Raw genomic sequence first — 16,933 nt, 5'->3', positions numbered from 1 at the left:
TTCGAGAACTAGGGAACCGAACCCTACTAATATTCGAGGAAAGAGGGTACCGAGCCCTAATAATACTCGAGGAAAGAGGGTACCGAGCCCTAATAATACTCGAGGAAGGAGGGTACCGAGCCCTAATAATACTCGAGGAAGGAGGGTACCGAGCCCTAATAATACTCGAGGAATGTAGGGCGTAATGCTCTTTATAACGTAAGATATGAAAGTAAGTTAATACAAAAGAAAGTATGAAAGTATGAAAGTATGAATGAAAGAATATAAGTTTATGTGTATTGTATAATGTATGATTAACTAGAACTCAGTCAGCGTAGCTGACTTTTAGTATGCACGCAGGTGAGTAGTGTAACGATTCCGGCAAATTCAGGTATACCCTAGCCGGTAGATACTATTTACGTGTTATTTAATACTGAATATATGAATTATGATGTGTTTATACGAGTATATAAGATTCACAGTACGAATTATACTCGAATGTACAGCTAGTCGTATTGGAATTACGATTAACCGATGAACGGTTATTGAAACCCGAACGAATCGGGGATTACATTATAGACGAAATATATAATGTTTAGTGATGTTTACGAAGTATTAAAGCTTCGGGATAAGTGAATTAAAGCACAGAAAAGAGTTTTCGATTTAATGGTACGTCGGTACGTTAAACGAAACCTTTAATGCCAAACCAAGCAAGAGGCGATCGATCAAGCCGAAAAAGATGCACAATTACCGACAATATGATGTGTTAAGTCAATAAATGTCATGGTTTAAGTTTTTAAAGTTTTTAAATCGGTTTTATATAAATTTCATTCTTAAGCCGAAAAACGACCGTTTTAGCCTCGTTTTAAGCCGACTTACACGTTTAACCGAAAAACGAACTGAACCAGATTATCCAAAACATTATCCAGATTGCGTAATCTGAACTTGTGGCCAAGATTGGAGGTGTGGGCCCCAACCCACCCTCCCTATAGGACCGATCGGACCAAGGGGGATTACCCCTTGGCCTTCATTTCTTTTTCAAACATCCAAACTCAAACTCCAGCACTCTCTCTCAATTTCTCATCCAAAAACCCAAGTTTTTAAGCAAGAAACCGAGGTAAAGATCGGATTATAGTCGTGTTCATCTTCTTTTCTCGAGTCATTTACAAGAAAATGAGGTTTCAAATGAAAAATGGGTGAAAACCCGAGATGAAACCGATTCTTGCATGATCAAGTGATGTATACAAGTTATACAAGGGATCTTGGTCCAAGAAAGGAGTTAAAAGAGTCAAAAACGAATTTTTACGGTTAAAATCTTTGTTTTGATGTCTTAACCGAAACCATGAAAGAAATGGCTTGATTGTGGGTGTAACTTGCTTGGTGTGGTGTTATTGTGCTTGTAGGTGTTATATCTAGTTGCTAGCAAAGGCTAGAAAGCAAGATCTTGGCGATCTAAAGCTAGAAACACAAGGTAGTTCGGTTTTTCGTATGATTTATATGATTTGGACAGATTGTGATAGACTTAGAGTTGGGTCATGAAATTTCACAGAGATGATCTACACATGAAAATATGATATCTGTGAAAATTTGGTAATTTTTGGATAAAGGATGAATATTTGGTGAATTTAATGCTCGGTTTTGGCTAAAAATGGTGAAAAATAGCTAAACATCATGAAAAATTCTGGAAAATTCCAGATAAGCTTTTCATAACATGTAAAAGTCACACACAAAATTTCAGGTCCATTGGAGAAGTCTAAGTAGGCTTTTCGGTAAAACGAGTTCTAGGGTTTTCTAGCTCGGTTTTAGTGAAAATGGCATGAAAAATGAGATTTTGGTTCTAGAAAAATTACAGGGAACTATGTGGATGGCAGGGGTCATCCCAGAAAAATTTGGGATTTTTCTAAGGTCGTTTGGTATTTTCAACATATTTGGTGTTTAAATGACGTTTAAAAAAAGATAAATAAATGTTAAATATAAAAATTAATTCTGGAAATATTTTTATAAAATTCCTTACTGTCAAAAAGTGGTCTGTGCAAAATTTCAAGATCCGAGACTAAACGGATAATTATTTGTGCTAAAAAGAACATAAAAACAAACTTTTAAAGCTTAAAACGCGTAAACCGGCAAAGTTCGCCTAAGCGAGCTGACTGGTGTATAAAAACCTTAAAAATGGACTATTTTCATGAAACTAAGTTAATCAACTAAAAATAAATCATCCAAAAATAATTCGGTTGATTTGGGTAATTTTACCTGATTTAGCAGTTTCAGGTATATTAAAGACGGAAACGGGCCCCGCGGCCAAACGGGGTGTCTAAACCGAGCTCTAATTTCACCACTTTAATTAAAATATCAGTAACAACTATTTTCGGGTCGTATGTGACCAAACTCATTTTTGAAAACATAAAAACGGATAATCGTGTTAGGCACGCAAAACGGGAAAACAAACTAATGGTAGTTTTGACTAAAGAACTCTAAATGATATCACAATCTAAGTCCTGAGAAGTGTTCCGGGGTTAACATTGTCCCCGGATCGTGTACGGTACTGGGTTAACAGTGTCCCAGACGTACCGGTTAACACGAATTTAAGTTATATTAATAGAAATTGTATAGTAACGAATTAGGGATCGTATTACAGATCCGGACCGGTAGCCGTGCACAGTGTTACATATTTGCTCACGAAAAGGTGAGTTTCACGAGCCCCTTATTACTGAGCTGTTTTAAATATTTTCCCGGGGCGGAAAGCATGTTTCTATCAAAATGTTTAAGTACATGCTGATCGCATGGAAATGAATGTATTTATATAAGGTTTATTATACGGGAATCGTACGGTAATGTATTAAGATGGTAATTGTCTGAGTTGCTAACATTGTAAGGCCCGAAACAGTGTTTTGGGTTAACAGTGTCCCCAGAGGTTATTAAATGTGTTTCTGGGTTAACAGTGTCCCCAGAGGTTATTAAATGTGTTTCTGGGTTAACAGTGTCCCCAGAGGTTATTGGATGTGTCTTTGGGTTAACAGAGGTTTCACTTGTGGGCTCAGCATAATTACATCGCTAATATATGATTATTATAATGATTGTCATCGTTTACTTAAATTAGTGAAACTCACCAATTATTCGTAGTTGACCCGTTTTCCTTACATGCTTTCTAGGTACACCCAAATTGGAATGAGTGATATGTGCTTGATGATGTGTGCTATTTTGTGGAAGATTAAGGATCTATATTTTGTATTAAATACGTTAATGTACTATCGGTAAAACTTATGTGATAACGCCTAGACGGTAACGAAACTCGGAACAATGTAATACGTTTAAATTAATGTAGTGGTGTTTTCTTTATAAGCAATGCTGTTGATATCAGACGTGTCTGTTGCATCCCGTTTACGTTTTCGCTTCGGTTACGGGGTGTTACCGAACTTGGTATCAGAGCCATTGGTTATAAAGAATTAGGATGTCTTTAAAAGATACCTAAAATATAACCAGTAGCTCAAGTGTTATAGGATCTGAATATCAACTAATAATTTATTGTGACGAGATCGGGATGAACTTGGATGGACAAGTGAGTTATTATGGTCCGGAACATAATAACAGACTTGTCCGCACAAGGGAATTCAGGGGGAAGTCACGGAGGACTATAATAGGTAAAATTGGCAACATATGTGTAAATATATGATAATATTGTTATGTGGCAAAGTTGTATAAGTAAGTGTATATTAATTTGATTATGATTTACACTATGGAAAGAACTATATGTTTGTTAACTTGTGTGCAGTTAAGAATGTCGAGAACTCCTAGTTTATCGATGGAGGAGGACCCGGAGGAAGTCAGCTCCGGGAACTCTGGGAGTCTACGCATATCATCCAGCTCTGAGCCTAGCGAGGCTAGTCGTAGGAGCTCTAGCCAGTCCTCCCCAGTCAGGATTGCCAGATCCCCCACCCCACCCGCACCACAGGCCACCCCTATCCCTCCCGGATTCGGACCCCGCCTCACGGCGCGGATCAGTGTCCCGCATGTTCCACCGACCTCTCCCCCACCCAGACCGGCTACCCGTCAGGGCGAGTCCTCCCGCTCCCAGCCCGAGCCTGTGACTCGTCTCCCTAGGCAGGAAAGGGACGCGGCGGCATGGCTTCGAGTGCTCACCGAGCAGGTGAATGAGCACTCCGCCGCCTTGACAGTGGGAGTGCAGAGGCGGATGTATCTGGGGGACTGCATACTGGACCACCAGTATGCGATTGCGCAGTTGAAGAGGGAGTGCTCATACTCCCAGTGGATGATCGGCCGGATGGAGACGCGGATCTGGGGTATGTTGGCTGTGATGGTGGTGTTGGTGGCTGTGTTGGTGGGGTTGGTATACCACCGTGTTTAGTTGTGTTAGGATGGTAGAAGTCATGGACCGCTTTTTGATACTCTGTGTAAGCAGTTAGTGGTGATGCTAACATAGAGTGAATCTTGGGTAGTTATAATACAACCACTGGCCCTTGGGGGGTCTCTTTTGGGGTATATCATTATAGATACTTTTGGGTATCATTCAAGCACTGACCCATTGCGGGTTATGTCGAGATGACGCCGACATAGGCCCTATGTATGAAAACTTAACCTATGTAATGGTGACAGGGAAGTAATGTGAACGGATGTTTGTGTAATATGTACTAATGTTTATTAATGAATGGAATGTGTGTTGTGTTTTATGATTGGAATTTGTATTAATTACATGTATTTTCTTGATGTTGTGTAGAATGGCACCAAAACGATCAGCTCAAATGTCGGAAGTAGATGTGAGCCGTTTGATTGCTCAACAGTTAGAGGCGGCGATACCGGATATAGTATCACGCATCGCCGCCAGTATTAACAATTCGACCAATCCAACCCCTCCGAGCAATCAAACGACCACCAATAATGACGGGGAACAAAATGCTAATCCTCCACAGAACGATAACACGATTCCGAGTAATGACGCACCGCCTAGGGTGGTCGTTACGGACAGTAATGGCCCTATACCTACTGTAGAGACGAATCGTACTGAACCGATTCCTGCATCCAGGGGATGTTCGATCAAAGACTTTATGTTGTGCAAACCCCTAGAGTTTAGCGGGTCTGAATGACCAAATGGGTTGGTTAAGTGGATCGAGAAAATAGAATCAGTTGTGAACATCAGCAACTGCCCCGAGGATTGTGTTGTTAAGTACACCACCTGCACATTCACGGACCATGCCTTGACATGGTGGAACACGATAGTGCAGACCCGGGGTCAGGCGGCGACAAACCGCATGACCTGGACAGAGCTCAAGGCTCTTGTACTGGAACATTTCTGCCCGAAAAACGAATTGCAGAAATTAGAAAATGAATTGTGGAACCTGGAGATGCAGGGGGCAGACCATTTGGGTTATACGAACCGGTTTAATGAGTTGTCACGATTGGTACCATGGTTGGTCACCCCAGAGTCGAAGAGGGTTGAGCGTTATATTTGGGGGCTAACTCCAGTTGTAAGGAGTATAGTCAATTATGGGGGACACCAGACGTATGAGGGTGCGGTGACGCAAGCTGGTATCGTCACGTATGATTTCGTAAGGAGCGGGTCACTGAAGGTGGCAGGAGAATCCGCTGGGGGAAAGCGGGGTACACATGACCATAGGATCCAGGAAAAGCAGCAAAGTAAACGTGCTAGGCCCGCTGCCCAGAACTACGCCATGACTAGTTCAGGCGGAAGGCAGGAACCGCAGACAAGGATGTTTCCTAGGTGTGGGAAATGCGGTTATCAGCATGGGGGCGAGTGCCGGGGAGTAGTGTGCCATCGGTGTGGCAGGGAGGGGCACTCCGCACCGAGATGTAGGACAAACCTGAACAACCTGAACAGACAACCGCAACCTATCCGTGCGCAGCCATTTAAGACCCAACCAGCCCGACAGCAAAACCCGCAAGGAAACCAAATGGTGACCACCAGCCGTGCTTGCTATGAATGCGGCAGCACGGATCACTTCAAAAGACACTGTCCGAAACTGAATCAGGGAGGAAATGGGAGGCAAACTGTGGGTCAGGCATCGTCGTCCAATCCGGCGCGAGGCCGAGCATTCGTGATGGGGGCGAACGAAGCACGCCAGGACCCCAGCGTAGTGACAGGTACATTCCTCGTCTCTGATCATTACGCTTCTGTATTATTTGATACAGGCGCCGATAGAAGTTTTGTTTCTGTTAAATTCCTATCGATTGCAAACCTTCCAATTAGTGAAACTATAGAACCCTATACCGTAGAAGTCGCTAACGGTAAGACCATGATAGTTAATCAAATCGTTCGGAATTGCCCTTTATTCTGAACGAACAATCCTTCCTGATTGACTTGTTACCGGTAGAATTGGGTAGTTTTGACGTGATAGTGGGAATGGATTGGTTAGCACGTAACAAGGTAGAAATAAACTGTGAAAAGAAGTTCGTCAAAATCCGGGTGTCGGATGACGAAGAAGTGATAGTGCAAGGAGAGAAGTCGGGCAAAATGATACCATTTATATCCCACCTCAAGGTGTTAAAATATATACGCCAGGGATGTGTGGCGTATCTAGCGAGCTTGACGGCCACCGATTCTGAGGAGAAAAGGGTGGATGATATCCCAGTGGTAAGTGAATTTCCACAAGTTTTCCCAGAAGAACTTCCCGGATTACCGCCAACCCGACAGGTCGAATTCAGAATCGACTTATTACCTCAAGCTGGCCCTGTTGCTAAGGCGCCCTACCGACTTGCACCATCAGAGATGCAAGAATTATCCAACCAGTTGCAAGAATTGTTGGATAAAGGATTTATACGTCCTAGTTATTCCCCGTGGGGTGCACCTGTACTATTCGTGAAAAAGAAGGACGGGAGCCTTAGAATGTGCATTGATTACAGGGAATTGAACAAGTTAACAATCAAAAATAGGTACCCTCTTCCCCGAATTGATGACCTGTTCGACCAACTACAAGGTGCGAGCTATTTCTCAAAAATAGATCTTAGATCGGGATACCATCAGGTTAGAATTCAGGAGGAGGATATCCCAAAAACCGCATTCCGGACTCGCTACGGCCATTACGAATTCTTAGTTATGCCTTTTGGGCTAACAAATGCGCCAGCAGTGTTCATGGATCTCATGAATCGAGTCTGTAAACCCTACCTCGACAAATTCGTCATCGTGTTTATTGACGATATTTTGATATACTCGAAGAGTAAAGAAGAGCACGAGCAACACTTAAGATTAATTTTAGAGCTTCTAAATCAGGAGAAGTTGTATGCAAAATTCTCCAAGTGTAACTTTTGGTTACAAGAGGTGCAATTCCTCGGTCACGTTATAAACCATCAAGGAATACACGTTGATCCAAGTAAGGTTGAAGCAGTTAAGAATTGGCAAGCGCCTAAATCGCCAAAGGAAATCCGCCAATTCTTAGGCTTAGCTGGATATTATCGTCGATTTATAGAGAACTTTTCCAGCATCGCTCAACCTTTAACCCTTCTGACCCAAAATGATCGAAAGTATGAATGGGGTGAAGAGCAGGAAACGGCGTTTCAAACGCTAAAACAAAGATTGTGCCAAGCGCCGATCTTAAGTCTCCCCGATGGAGACGATGGTTTTGTCGTGTATTGTGACGCATCCCGTAGAGGGTTAGGATGCGTGTTGATGCAGAATAATAAGGTCATAGCCTATGCTTCCCGACAGTTAAAAGTACACGAGAAAAATTACACTACTCATGACTTAGAACTGGGAGCGGTTATCTTCGCACTTAAAATCTGGAGACATTATCTCTACGGTACAAAGTGCACCATCTTCACCGATCATAAAAGTTTGCAACACATATTCGATCAGAAAGAACTGAATATGAGGCAACGAAGATGGGTCGAGTTGTTAAGCGACTATGACTGTGACATCCGTTATCACCCCGGCAAGGCTAACGTCGTAGCCGATGCCTTGAGTAGGAAAGATCGAGTTAAACCATTGCGTGTGCGAGCGCTGGGGATGATTGTCCAGTCGAACCTTTCAGATTTGATTCGAGTCGCTCAACGTGAGGCGTTGAAAGAGGAACAAATGGAAAACGAGGGACTTTACGGCAATGAGAAGAATTTTGAACAGCGCGAGGACGAAATTCTCTAATTCAAAAATCGGGTTTGGATCCCGACCCTCCATGACCTTCGTGAATTAATCATCGACGAAGCGCATAAATCGAAATATTCCATACATCCGGGATCTGATAAGATGTACAAGGATGTGAAGGAGTTCTACTGGTGGCCGGGTATGAAAAAGGATATAGCCACATACGTCGGCAAGTGTACGACGTGTGCGAGGGTTAAGGCGGAGCACCAGAAACCCTCGGGGATGTTACAACAACCGGAAATTCCCGAATGGAAATGGGAGCAAATCACGATGGATTTTGTGACACATCTCCCTAAGACGTCCCGTGGACACGATGCAATCTGGGTAATCGTGGATCGATTAACCAAGTCGGCACATTTTATTCCGATTAGAAATAATTATAACACCGAGAGACTTGCGCAGATTTATATAAATGAAATTGTGTCTCGTCATGGTATACCCATCTTGATCATCTCCGATCGGGATAGCCATTTCACCTCCAATCTTTGGCAAGCTGTACAAGAAGCGCTGGGAACGCGTAGTGATCTAAGCACAGCTTACCACCCTCAGACCGACGGTCAGTCTGAGAGGACCATCCAAACACTGGAGGATTTGCTTCGTGCGTGCGTACTGGATTTTAAGGGAAATTGGGATCAACATCTCCCACTCGTTGAATTTTCCTATAATAACAGTTACCATAGCAGTATAAAGGCAGCACCTTATGAAGCATTGTATGGACGGAAGTGCCGATCAGCACTCTGTTGGACCGAAGTGGGTGACACACAGGTTATTAGATCGGACCTGGTCCAGGAAACGACCAGCAAAATCCTTGAAATTAAGAACAATCTGAAGGCCGCACGGGATCGGCAGAAGAGTTATGCCGATACCCGTAGAAAACCGTTATCATTTGAGAAAGGTGATAAAGTGTATTTGAAAGTATCACCTTGGAAAGGAGTAGTCAGATTTGGAAAGGCGGGGAAGTTAGCCCCTAGATACATTGGACCATTCGACATTACTGCAAAAATCGGTCCTGTAGCATACCGATTAGAACTGCCTGATGAACTGAGTGCAGTTCACAATGTGTTTCACGTGTCGAACTTGAAAAGATGTCTGTCGGATGAGACATCGGTGTTAGCCTTAGAGGGTGTCCAAATAAGTGATAAGCTTAATTTCGTAGAGGAACCCAGAGAAATAGTGGACGGGAAAATCAAGCAACTTAGACCCAATAAGATCACGTTGGTCAAAGTTAGATGGAACTCGCAACGAGGCCCAGAATATACATGGGAACGAAAGGACGAATTTCGGAAGAAATACCCCCACCTATTTCCTCAAAAGGAAGTAGTTGATGCGTAAAATTTCGAGGACGAAATTTTTGTAACGGGGGAGAATGTAACGATTCCGGCAAATTCAGGTATACCCTAGCCGGTAGATACTATTTACGTGTTATTTAATACTGAATATATGAATTATGATGTGTTTATACGAGTATATAAGATTCACAGTACGAATTATACTCGAATGTACAGCTAGTCGTATTGGAATTACGATTAACCGATGAACGGTTATTGAAACCCGAACGAATCGGGGATTACATTATAGACGAAATATATAATGTTTAGTGATGTTTACGAAGTATTAAAGCTTCGGGATAAGTGAATTAAAGCACAGAAAAGAGTTTTCGATTTAATGGTACGTCGGTACGTTAAACGAAACCTTTAATGCCAAACCAAGCAAGAGGCGATCGATCAAGCCGAAAAAGATGCACAATTACCGACAATATGATGTGTTAAGTCAATAAATGTCATGGTTTAAGTTTTTAAAGTTTTTAAATCGGTTTTATATAAATTTCATTCTTAAGCCGAAAAACGACCGTTTTAGCCTCGTTTTAAGCCGACTTACACGTTTAACCGAAAAACGAACTGAACCAGATTATCCAAAACATTATCCAGATTGCGTAATCTGAACTTGTGGCCAAGATTGGAGGTGTGGGCCCCACCCCACCCTCCCTATAGGACCGATCGGACCAAGGGGGATTACCCCTTGGCCTTCATTTCTTTTTCAAACATCCAAACTCAAACTCCATCACTCTCTCTCAATTTCTCATCCAAAAACCCAAGTTTTTAAGCAAGAAACCGAGGTAAAGATCGGATTATAGTCGTGTTCATCTTCTTTTCTCGAGTCATTTACAAGAAAATGAGGTTTCAAATGAAAAATGGGTGAAAACCCGAGATGAAACCGATTCTTGCATGATCAAGTGATGTATACAAGTTATACAAGGGATCTTGGTCCAAGAAAGGAGTTAAAAGAGTCAAAAAAGAATTTTTACGGTTAAAATCTTTGTTTTGATGTCTTAACCGAAACCATGAAAGAAATGGCTTGATTGTGGGTGTAACTTGTTTGGTGTGGTGTTATTGTGCTTGTAGGTGTTATATCTAGTTGCTAGCAAAGGCTAGAAAGCAAGATCTTGGCGATCTAAAGCTAGAAACACAAGGTAGTTCGGTTTTTCGTATGATTTATATGATTTTGACAGATTGTGATAGACTTATAGTTGGGTCATGAAATTTCACAGAGATGATCTACACATGAAAATATGAGATCTGTGAAAATTTGGTAATTTTTGGATAAAGGATGAATATTTGGTGAATTTAATGCTCGGTTTTGGCTAAAAATGGTGAAAAATAGCTAAACATTATGAAAAATTCTGGAAAATTCCAGATAAGCTTTTCATAACATGTAAAAGTCACACACAAAATTTCAGGTCCATTGGAGAAGTCTAAGTAGGCTTTTCGGTAAAACGAGTTCTAGGGTTTTCTAGCTCGGTTTTAGTGAAAATGGCATGAAAAATGAGATTTTGGTTCTAGAAAAATTACAGGGAACTATGTGGATGGCAGGGGTCATCCCAGAAAAATTTGGGATTTTTCTAAGGTCGTTTGGTATATTCGACATATTTGGTGTTTAAATGACGTTTAAAAATAGATAAATAAATGTTAAATATAAAAATTAATTCTGGAAATATTTTTATAAAATTCCTTACTGTCAAAAAGTGGTCTGTGCAAAATTTCAAGATCCGAGACTAAACGGATAATTATTTGTGCTAAAAAGAACATAAAAACAAACTTTTAAAGCTTAAAACGCGTAAACCGGCAAAGTTCGCCTAAGCGAGCTGACTGGTGTATAAAAACCTTAAAAATGGACTATTTTCATGAAACTAAGTTAATCAAGTAAAAATAAATCATCCAAAAATAATTCGGATGATTTGGGTAATTTTACCCGATTTAGCAGTTTCCGGTATATTAAAGACGGAAACGGGCCCCGCGGCCAAACGGGGTGTCTAAACCGAGCTCTAATTTCACCACTTTAATTAAAATATCAGTAACAACTATTTTCGGGTCGTATGTGACCAAACTCATTTTTGAAAACATAAAAACGGATAATCGTGTTAGGCACGCAAAACGGGAAAACAAACTAATGGTAGTTTTGACTAAAGAACTCTAAATGATATCACAATCTAAGTCCTGAGAAGTGTTCCGGGGTTAACATTGTCCCCGGATCGTGTACGGTACTGGGTTAACAGTGTCCCAGACGTACCGGTTAACACGAATTTAAGTTATATTAATAGAAATTGTATAGTAACGAATTAGGGATCGTATTACAGATCCGGACCGGTAGCCGTGCACAGTGTTACATATTTGCTCACGAAAAGGTGAGTTTCACGAGCCCCTTATTACTGAGCTGTTTTAAATATTTTCCCGGGGCGGAAAGCATGTTTCTATCAAAATGTTTAAGTACATGCTGATCGCATGGAAATGAATGTATTTATATAAGGTTTATTATACGGGAATCGTACGGTAATGTATTAAGATGGTAATTGTCTGAGTTGCTAACATTGTAAGGCCCGAAACAGTGTTCTGGGTTAACAGTGTCCCCAGAGGGTATTAAATGTGTTTCTGGGTTAACAGTGTCCCCAGAGGTTATTAAATGTGTTTCTGGGTTAACAGTGTCCCCAGAGGTTATTAAATGTGTTTCTGGGTTAACAGTGTCCCCAGAGGTTATTGGATGTGTCTTTAGGTTAACAGAGATTTCACTTGTGGGCTCAGCATAATTACATCGCTAATATATGATTATTATAATGATTGTCATCGTTTACTTAAATTAGTGAAACTCACCAACTATTCGTAGTTGACCCGTTTTCTTTACATGCTTTCTAGGTACACCCAAATTGGAATGAGTGATATGTGCTTGATGATGTGTGCTATTTTGTGGAAGATTAAGGATCTATATTTTGTATTAAATACGTTAATGTACTATCGGTAAAACTTATGTGATAACGCCTAGACGGTAACCAAACTCGGAACAATGTAATACGTTTAAATTAATGTAGTGGTGTTTTCTTTATAAGCAATGCTGTTGATATCAGACGTGGCTGTTGCATCCTGTTTACGTTTCCGCTGCGGTTACGGGGTGTTACAAGTAGGATGAGGCAGCTCGCTTGAGGAGACACGTGGCACTGAATAAGAGGCTGGCATCGGAAGACTCAAGACGTTTAAGTTTAATGTTTCGTTTATTTTGAAAGACAAAATGATGTTTTAAGACAAGACGTGTTTTGTTATGAAATGTTTTATGAAAGCTTTTATATTCCGCGAATGTTTTAATTAACTCTGATATTTAGAACTGCGTTTATAAGTAAATCCAACACGAAATTAGGGCTACCGGTAACGGGGCCTTACAAGATAGGATAAAACCTCCGTTTTAGCTCGGATTCAAACTGACGGCTTCCCGAAAAAGCATAGTTCTTACCTTCAATTGAGCTAGCCTAGAAATACTTAGCATTTAGTAAAGCATGTTTTACATTAAATAAAATCAAAAGGCAAAACGTGTTTGTAATTTGTGAGAATGTTTAATTCTATCCCAGAGTATAAATATAAATGCCTCTCGTTGACCATTAAGTGTTCGTTTGACAATATAATTACAATTAATAAGCAACTTTAAAATAAAAGAAACCAATTACAATAAAGAGAAGGGGTATTCATGAATACTAACTATGCATCGGCTAATCATGTATTGTCGTCTCATTTCTATCCTTAAGTACCCACAAACTACAAAATCATCAACAACACTTACCCATATGTGTAATAACTCATGTCAATTCTTCAACATTTGCCATGGAATTAATTTTATGTGACAAACATTTATCATGAAATGAAGCCATGCACCCTACCTACATGAGACGGTAAGGATATTATCATATACTTTGAAAGCCATGCACCCTACCATATTTTCTAAGCTTGACAAATATTCATGTGTTCTTGGAGACCAATTGTAATTTTATAATAGTAGTTGTAGTAACAATTAGATATGGATCGTTCAAACAGGATTATCAGTATATTTGTTTCATTCACTATGTTTTGAGATGATCAAATAAAATTAGCGTAACATACTTACATATGATGTTCAAAATACAATTTTCTAAAATTGGTTTTGTTTAGAGGTGAGAAACATTAATACGGGATTCAAATTGTCACTTGACCTACGATTTTACCAAGATTAGTAACATCAAAATTTAAAACTTGCACACAATAGTAACATTACATAACCAATTAAGCATCATCAACATCCAGCACATCATCCATCATGTCATCCTCTCATGTTGTAAAACTCTCGATTAGGCGTCGATTAATCGCTAGTGGCCACCCCATCGACTTGTGGTCGATTAATCCCCATTTGTCCAAAATCGTTAAACATAAAATTTGGAATATATATGTATATTTTGAAAATTTACATATAAATTCCAATCCAATTAATCCCGACTAATCCATATTAATCCCGATTAATAGTTAGTCCCTACTCTGTCGCTTGACTAGCGCATAGTGATATATACAACAATGCATCCTCACCAACATTAGTATCTTCCACATCATCATCATCATCCTCGTTTAGAGGTGCACAAAATCGGTTATTCTTGAAACCCGGAACCGGTTCAGAACCGGTTTTTATCATACCGGGTACAAAATGGGACCGGTTCTAGTCAGGAACTGGGTCGGTTCCATACCCGACCCAATGGACCAAATTGAGAACTTAGTGGAACCGGTTCCGGTAGGAACCGGGACTGGGTTTTACGTAAAAACCGGTTCCACCGTTTTTTTTTGAATTTTAAACCTACTAGCCGTTAGAAACCGGTTCCAACGGCTATATAGCCGTTTTTGACCATTGGAACGGGTTATTTTACTATAAATAGGTTATTTACATTCTATAAATAGCAAGGTATTGTGTGTACTTGTTAAACCACTTCCAAAACTATAAAACACACTCTAAATCACAATTAAGCTTAAACCGACAACAAATGGCAACTAACGACGACGTTGTTATGGTGATCGAAACAACACGAGGCCCCGATGTTTGGGTTCATTACGATTTGTGTGTCATGACCGATTCACAAGAGATGGTCCGGTGCAAGTACTGTTCCAAATTTCTGAAAGCGGGTCGAACTCGACCTTACGCAAGCATACCAATAAGTATTGTCGTGAGAAAAAACGATTGGATGCCAAGAAAGCGGAAGCCGGAGAGTCGCCCGACACTACAACTCAAGCACCTACCGCTTAATCGTTGTAGAACGTCGGATTAAACGACGGACGTAGTTTTTTAGTTTAAGTTTTTTTTAGTTTAAATTGTTTTTTAGTTAAGTATTGTAATGTTTTAATAATGTTTGTAATATTTTGTTGTTTATATAATAAAGTGTTCGTCGTTATTATAATAATAAATAAAACTTCACTAGTAATAAACAAAATAATAGTAGTCAATAAACAAAACAAAACTAAATATTACTTGAAAATTGATCGTGTTACAAATGATTTTACTAAAACAAATAAAAATTACAAGTTTTTTTAGTCTTCATCCTCTTCTTCTTCACCACCCGAATTCCCGGAAGAAAGCCCTTCTTCCACCTCCTCTTCATGAATAGGTCGCTCTATCGGTATTTCGTCTTCAAAGTTTGCCTTGTGTTGAACACGATCCACCGCATCCAAATGATCTTTTAGGCAAATGCAAACCTCTAAAGACTCGGGAGTTAGTTTTATTCTTCGCATTGATAGTACCATCCCACTAAGTGAAAAAACCGATTCGGAAGCAACCGTTGAGGCTTGTACGCTAAGCAAGTCATGAGCCATGGCGGATAAAATAGGAAATTCGTTTTGTTTTCCTTTTCACCAAGCCAACAAATCAATATTGCGAATTTCGTCGACCGTTGCGCACTCAACATAGTTTGCTCTACTATATCGACCAAGTTCGTTAGTTTTAGTGTTTCCTCTTTGCCTCTTAGATGCCGATTCACGAACCGCATTCATCAAGTTTATAAGTTTGTCCTTGCACGGCTTACTAGTCATTGCTTGCCTCACAAAAGACGACCTCGCGCTTGGACCATAATATTTAAAATAATGGTCATAAAGGTCTTGAAGGTGTTTGTTAAACTTTTCCTTCGCTTCCATCGAGAAATTAGGGTCGGTCTCGTGCATACCCATGTTGTCGCATATTTCCTCGATCAACGTCTCAACCCCATTAACATTCCAATAAGGTTTAAAGCGGCGGCACAAGTAAAGACCGGCGGTATGTCTTCAAAATATTTTAAGAACTTTTCTTTCATTACCGCAACAATATCCTTGAAGATGTGGTTCTTATTCTCAAACTCTCTAAAAGTCGAAGACATGTTGTACAATTCTTGAAAAACCCAACAACTAGTAGGATAATAAACTCCCGATAACTTAGTTGTTGCGGTTTTGAACACATCAAGATATTCTAACAAATAGCCGACATGGACCCAAACACTTTCGGGAAGCATATCGGCCTCGCGTTCATCAACAAGATTGTTATGAAAATATTGTAAAGTTTGGCGTTGGGCAAAAGCACACTTTAGCATATGACAAGTTGAGTTCCAACGGGTTGGAACGTCCCAATTCGGCCCCAAATACTTTCTTTCAACCGACTTGCAATAATTCTTATATTCAAGGTGTCTTCTTTTACCACTTTTGAAACATCTTGTAACATAAATTTTTCGGGTGGTGAATATTTTATTATAAATTTTTCGGCCGCCTTTGTATTGTTTGATGCGTTGTCAAAGGAAATATAAAATATTTTATGTTTCAAGTTGTAAGTCGTTATAACTTCATCAACCAATTCAAACAATTTTTCAGTCGATGTGGGTACGGGAAGTTTTCAAAGGCGATGGTGCGTTTCATCAATTGCCATATCACCGGATCAACCCAATGCGCGGTGACACAAATGTATGATTCGGGTAACCCGTGTGGTGCCGACCATACATCGCTAGTTAAACTAACCATCGATTCTAAAGTATGAAAAAACTCGATTAACTCTTTTTTGCATACTCCCACAACTTGATACAATGACGTCTTAGGGTAGTACGACTTACATGTGTGTATCGCAGTTGTAGAGTTTCTCGAATCAACGAAGTCAACTCCGGGTCGTCAAAGTGGTTAAACGGCAAACCTCATTGAATAACGAATTTTGTCATTCTATCTTGAACTTGATTCGTGTTGTAACGAAATAGTGTACCATATTGAACTTTGCTTTCTCAAAGTCGAGTTGGAATTGTGCTTTAACAAATTTCCATAAAGTTTGCATCGAGCTTTTTGATCACCTTCGACCTTCACAACCGAATCCCAATTCTTCCAAACTTCTTTGTTGCGGTTATGTTCGACGACCGCAAGAACTAGTGGGTCATCTATCGCACGAACTGGTTCAATAAAAACGTCCTTGTTAGTCTTGTCGTTGGTATTTTTGGTGGGTGCCATATTTTTTTGAGTCGGATGGTCGGGTTTGTAAATGAGAAGTATATTAGATTGTTTTTGAGCTTGGTGG

The 16,933-nt window shown here is 40.2% G+C and overlaps 1 protein-coding gene across 1 annotated transcript in view; it reads right to left on the bottom strand.

Annotated features, from left to right (window-relative positions):
* LOC143635398 (uncharacterized) overlaps nt 1–16,866 on the bottom strand; it is a 43,121-nt gene extending 26,255 nt beyond the window's left edge. The window contains exon 1 of the mRNA XM_077103251.1: nt 16,713–16,866. Coding sequence (XP_076959366.1) covers nt 16,713–16,866 — 154 coding nt within the window. The remainder of the gene's footprint in view (nt 1–16,712) is intronic.
* Between the last annotated feature and the right edge of the window lie 67 nt (nt 16,867–16,933).

Source organism: Bidens hawaiensis, unplaced genomic scaffold (genome assembly GCF_021521415.1).
Source record: "Bidens hawaiensis isolate Kalapana, Puna unplaced genomic scaffold, B.hawaiensis_p1.1 tig00000536_1, whole genome shotgun sequence".
NCBI classification, from domain to species: domain Eukaryota; kingdom Viridiplantae; phylum Streptophyta; class Magnoliopsida; order Asterales; family Asteraceae; genus Bidens; species Bidens hawaiensis.
The sequence above is the reverse complement of the archived record's forward strand: the minus strand, read 5'-3'. Positions and strand labels throughout refer to the sequence as shown.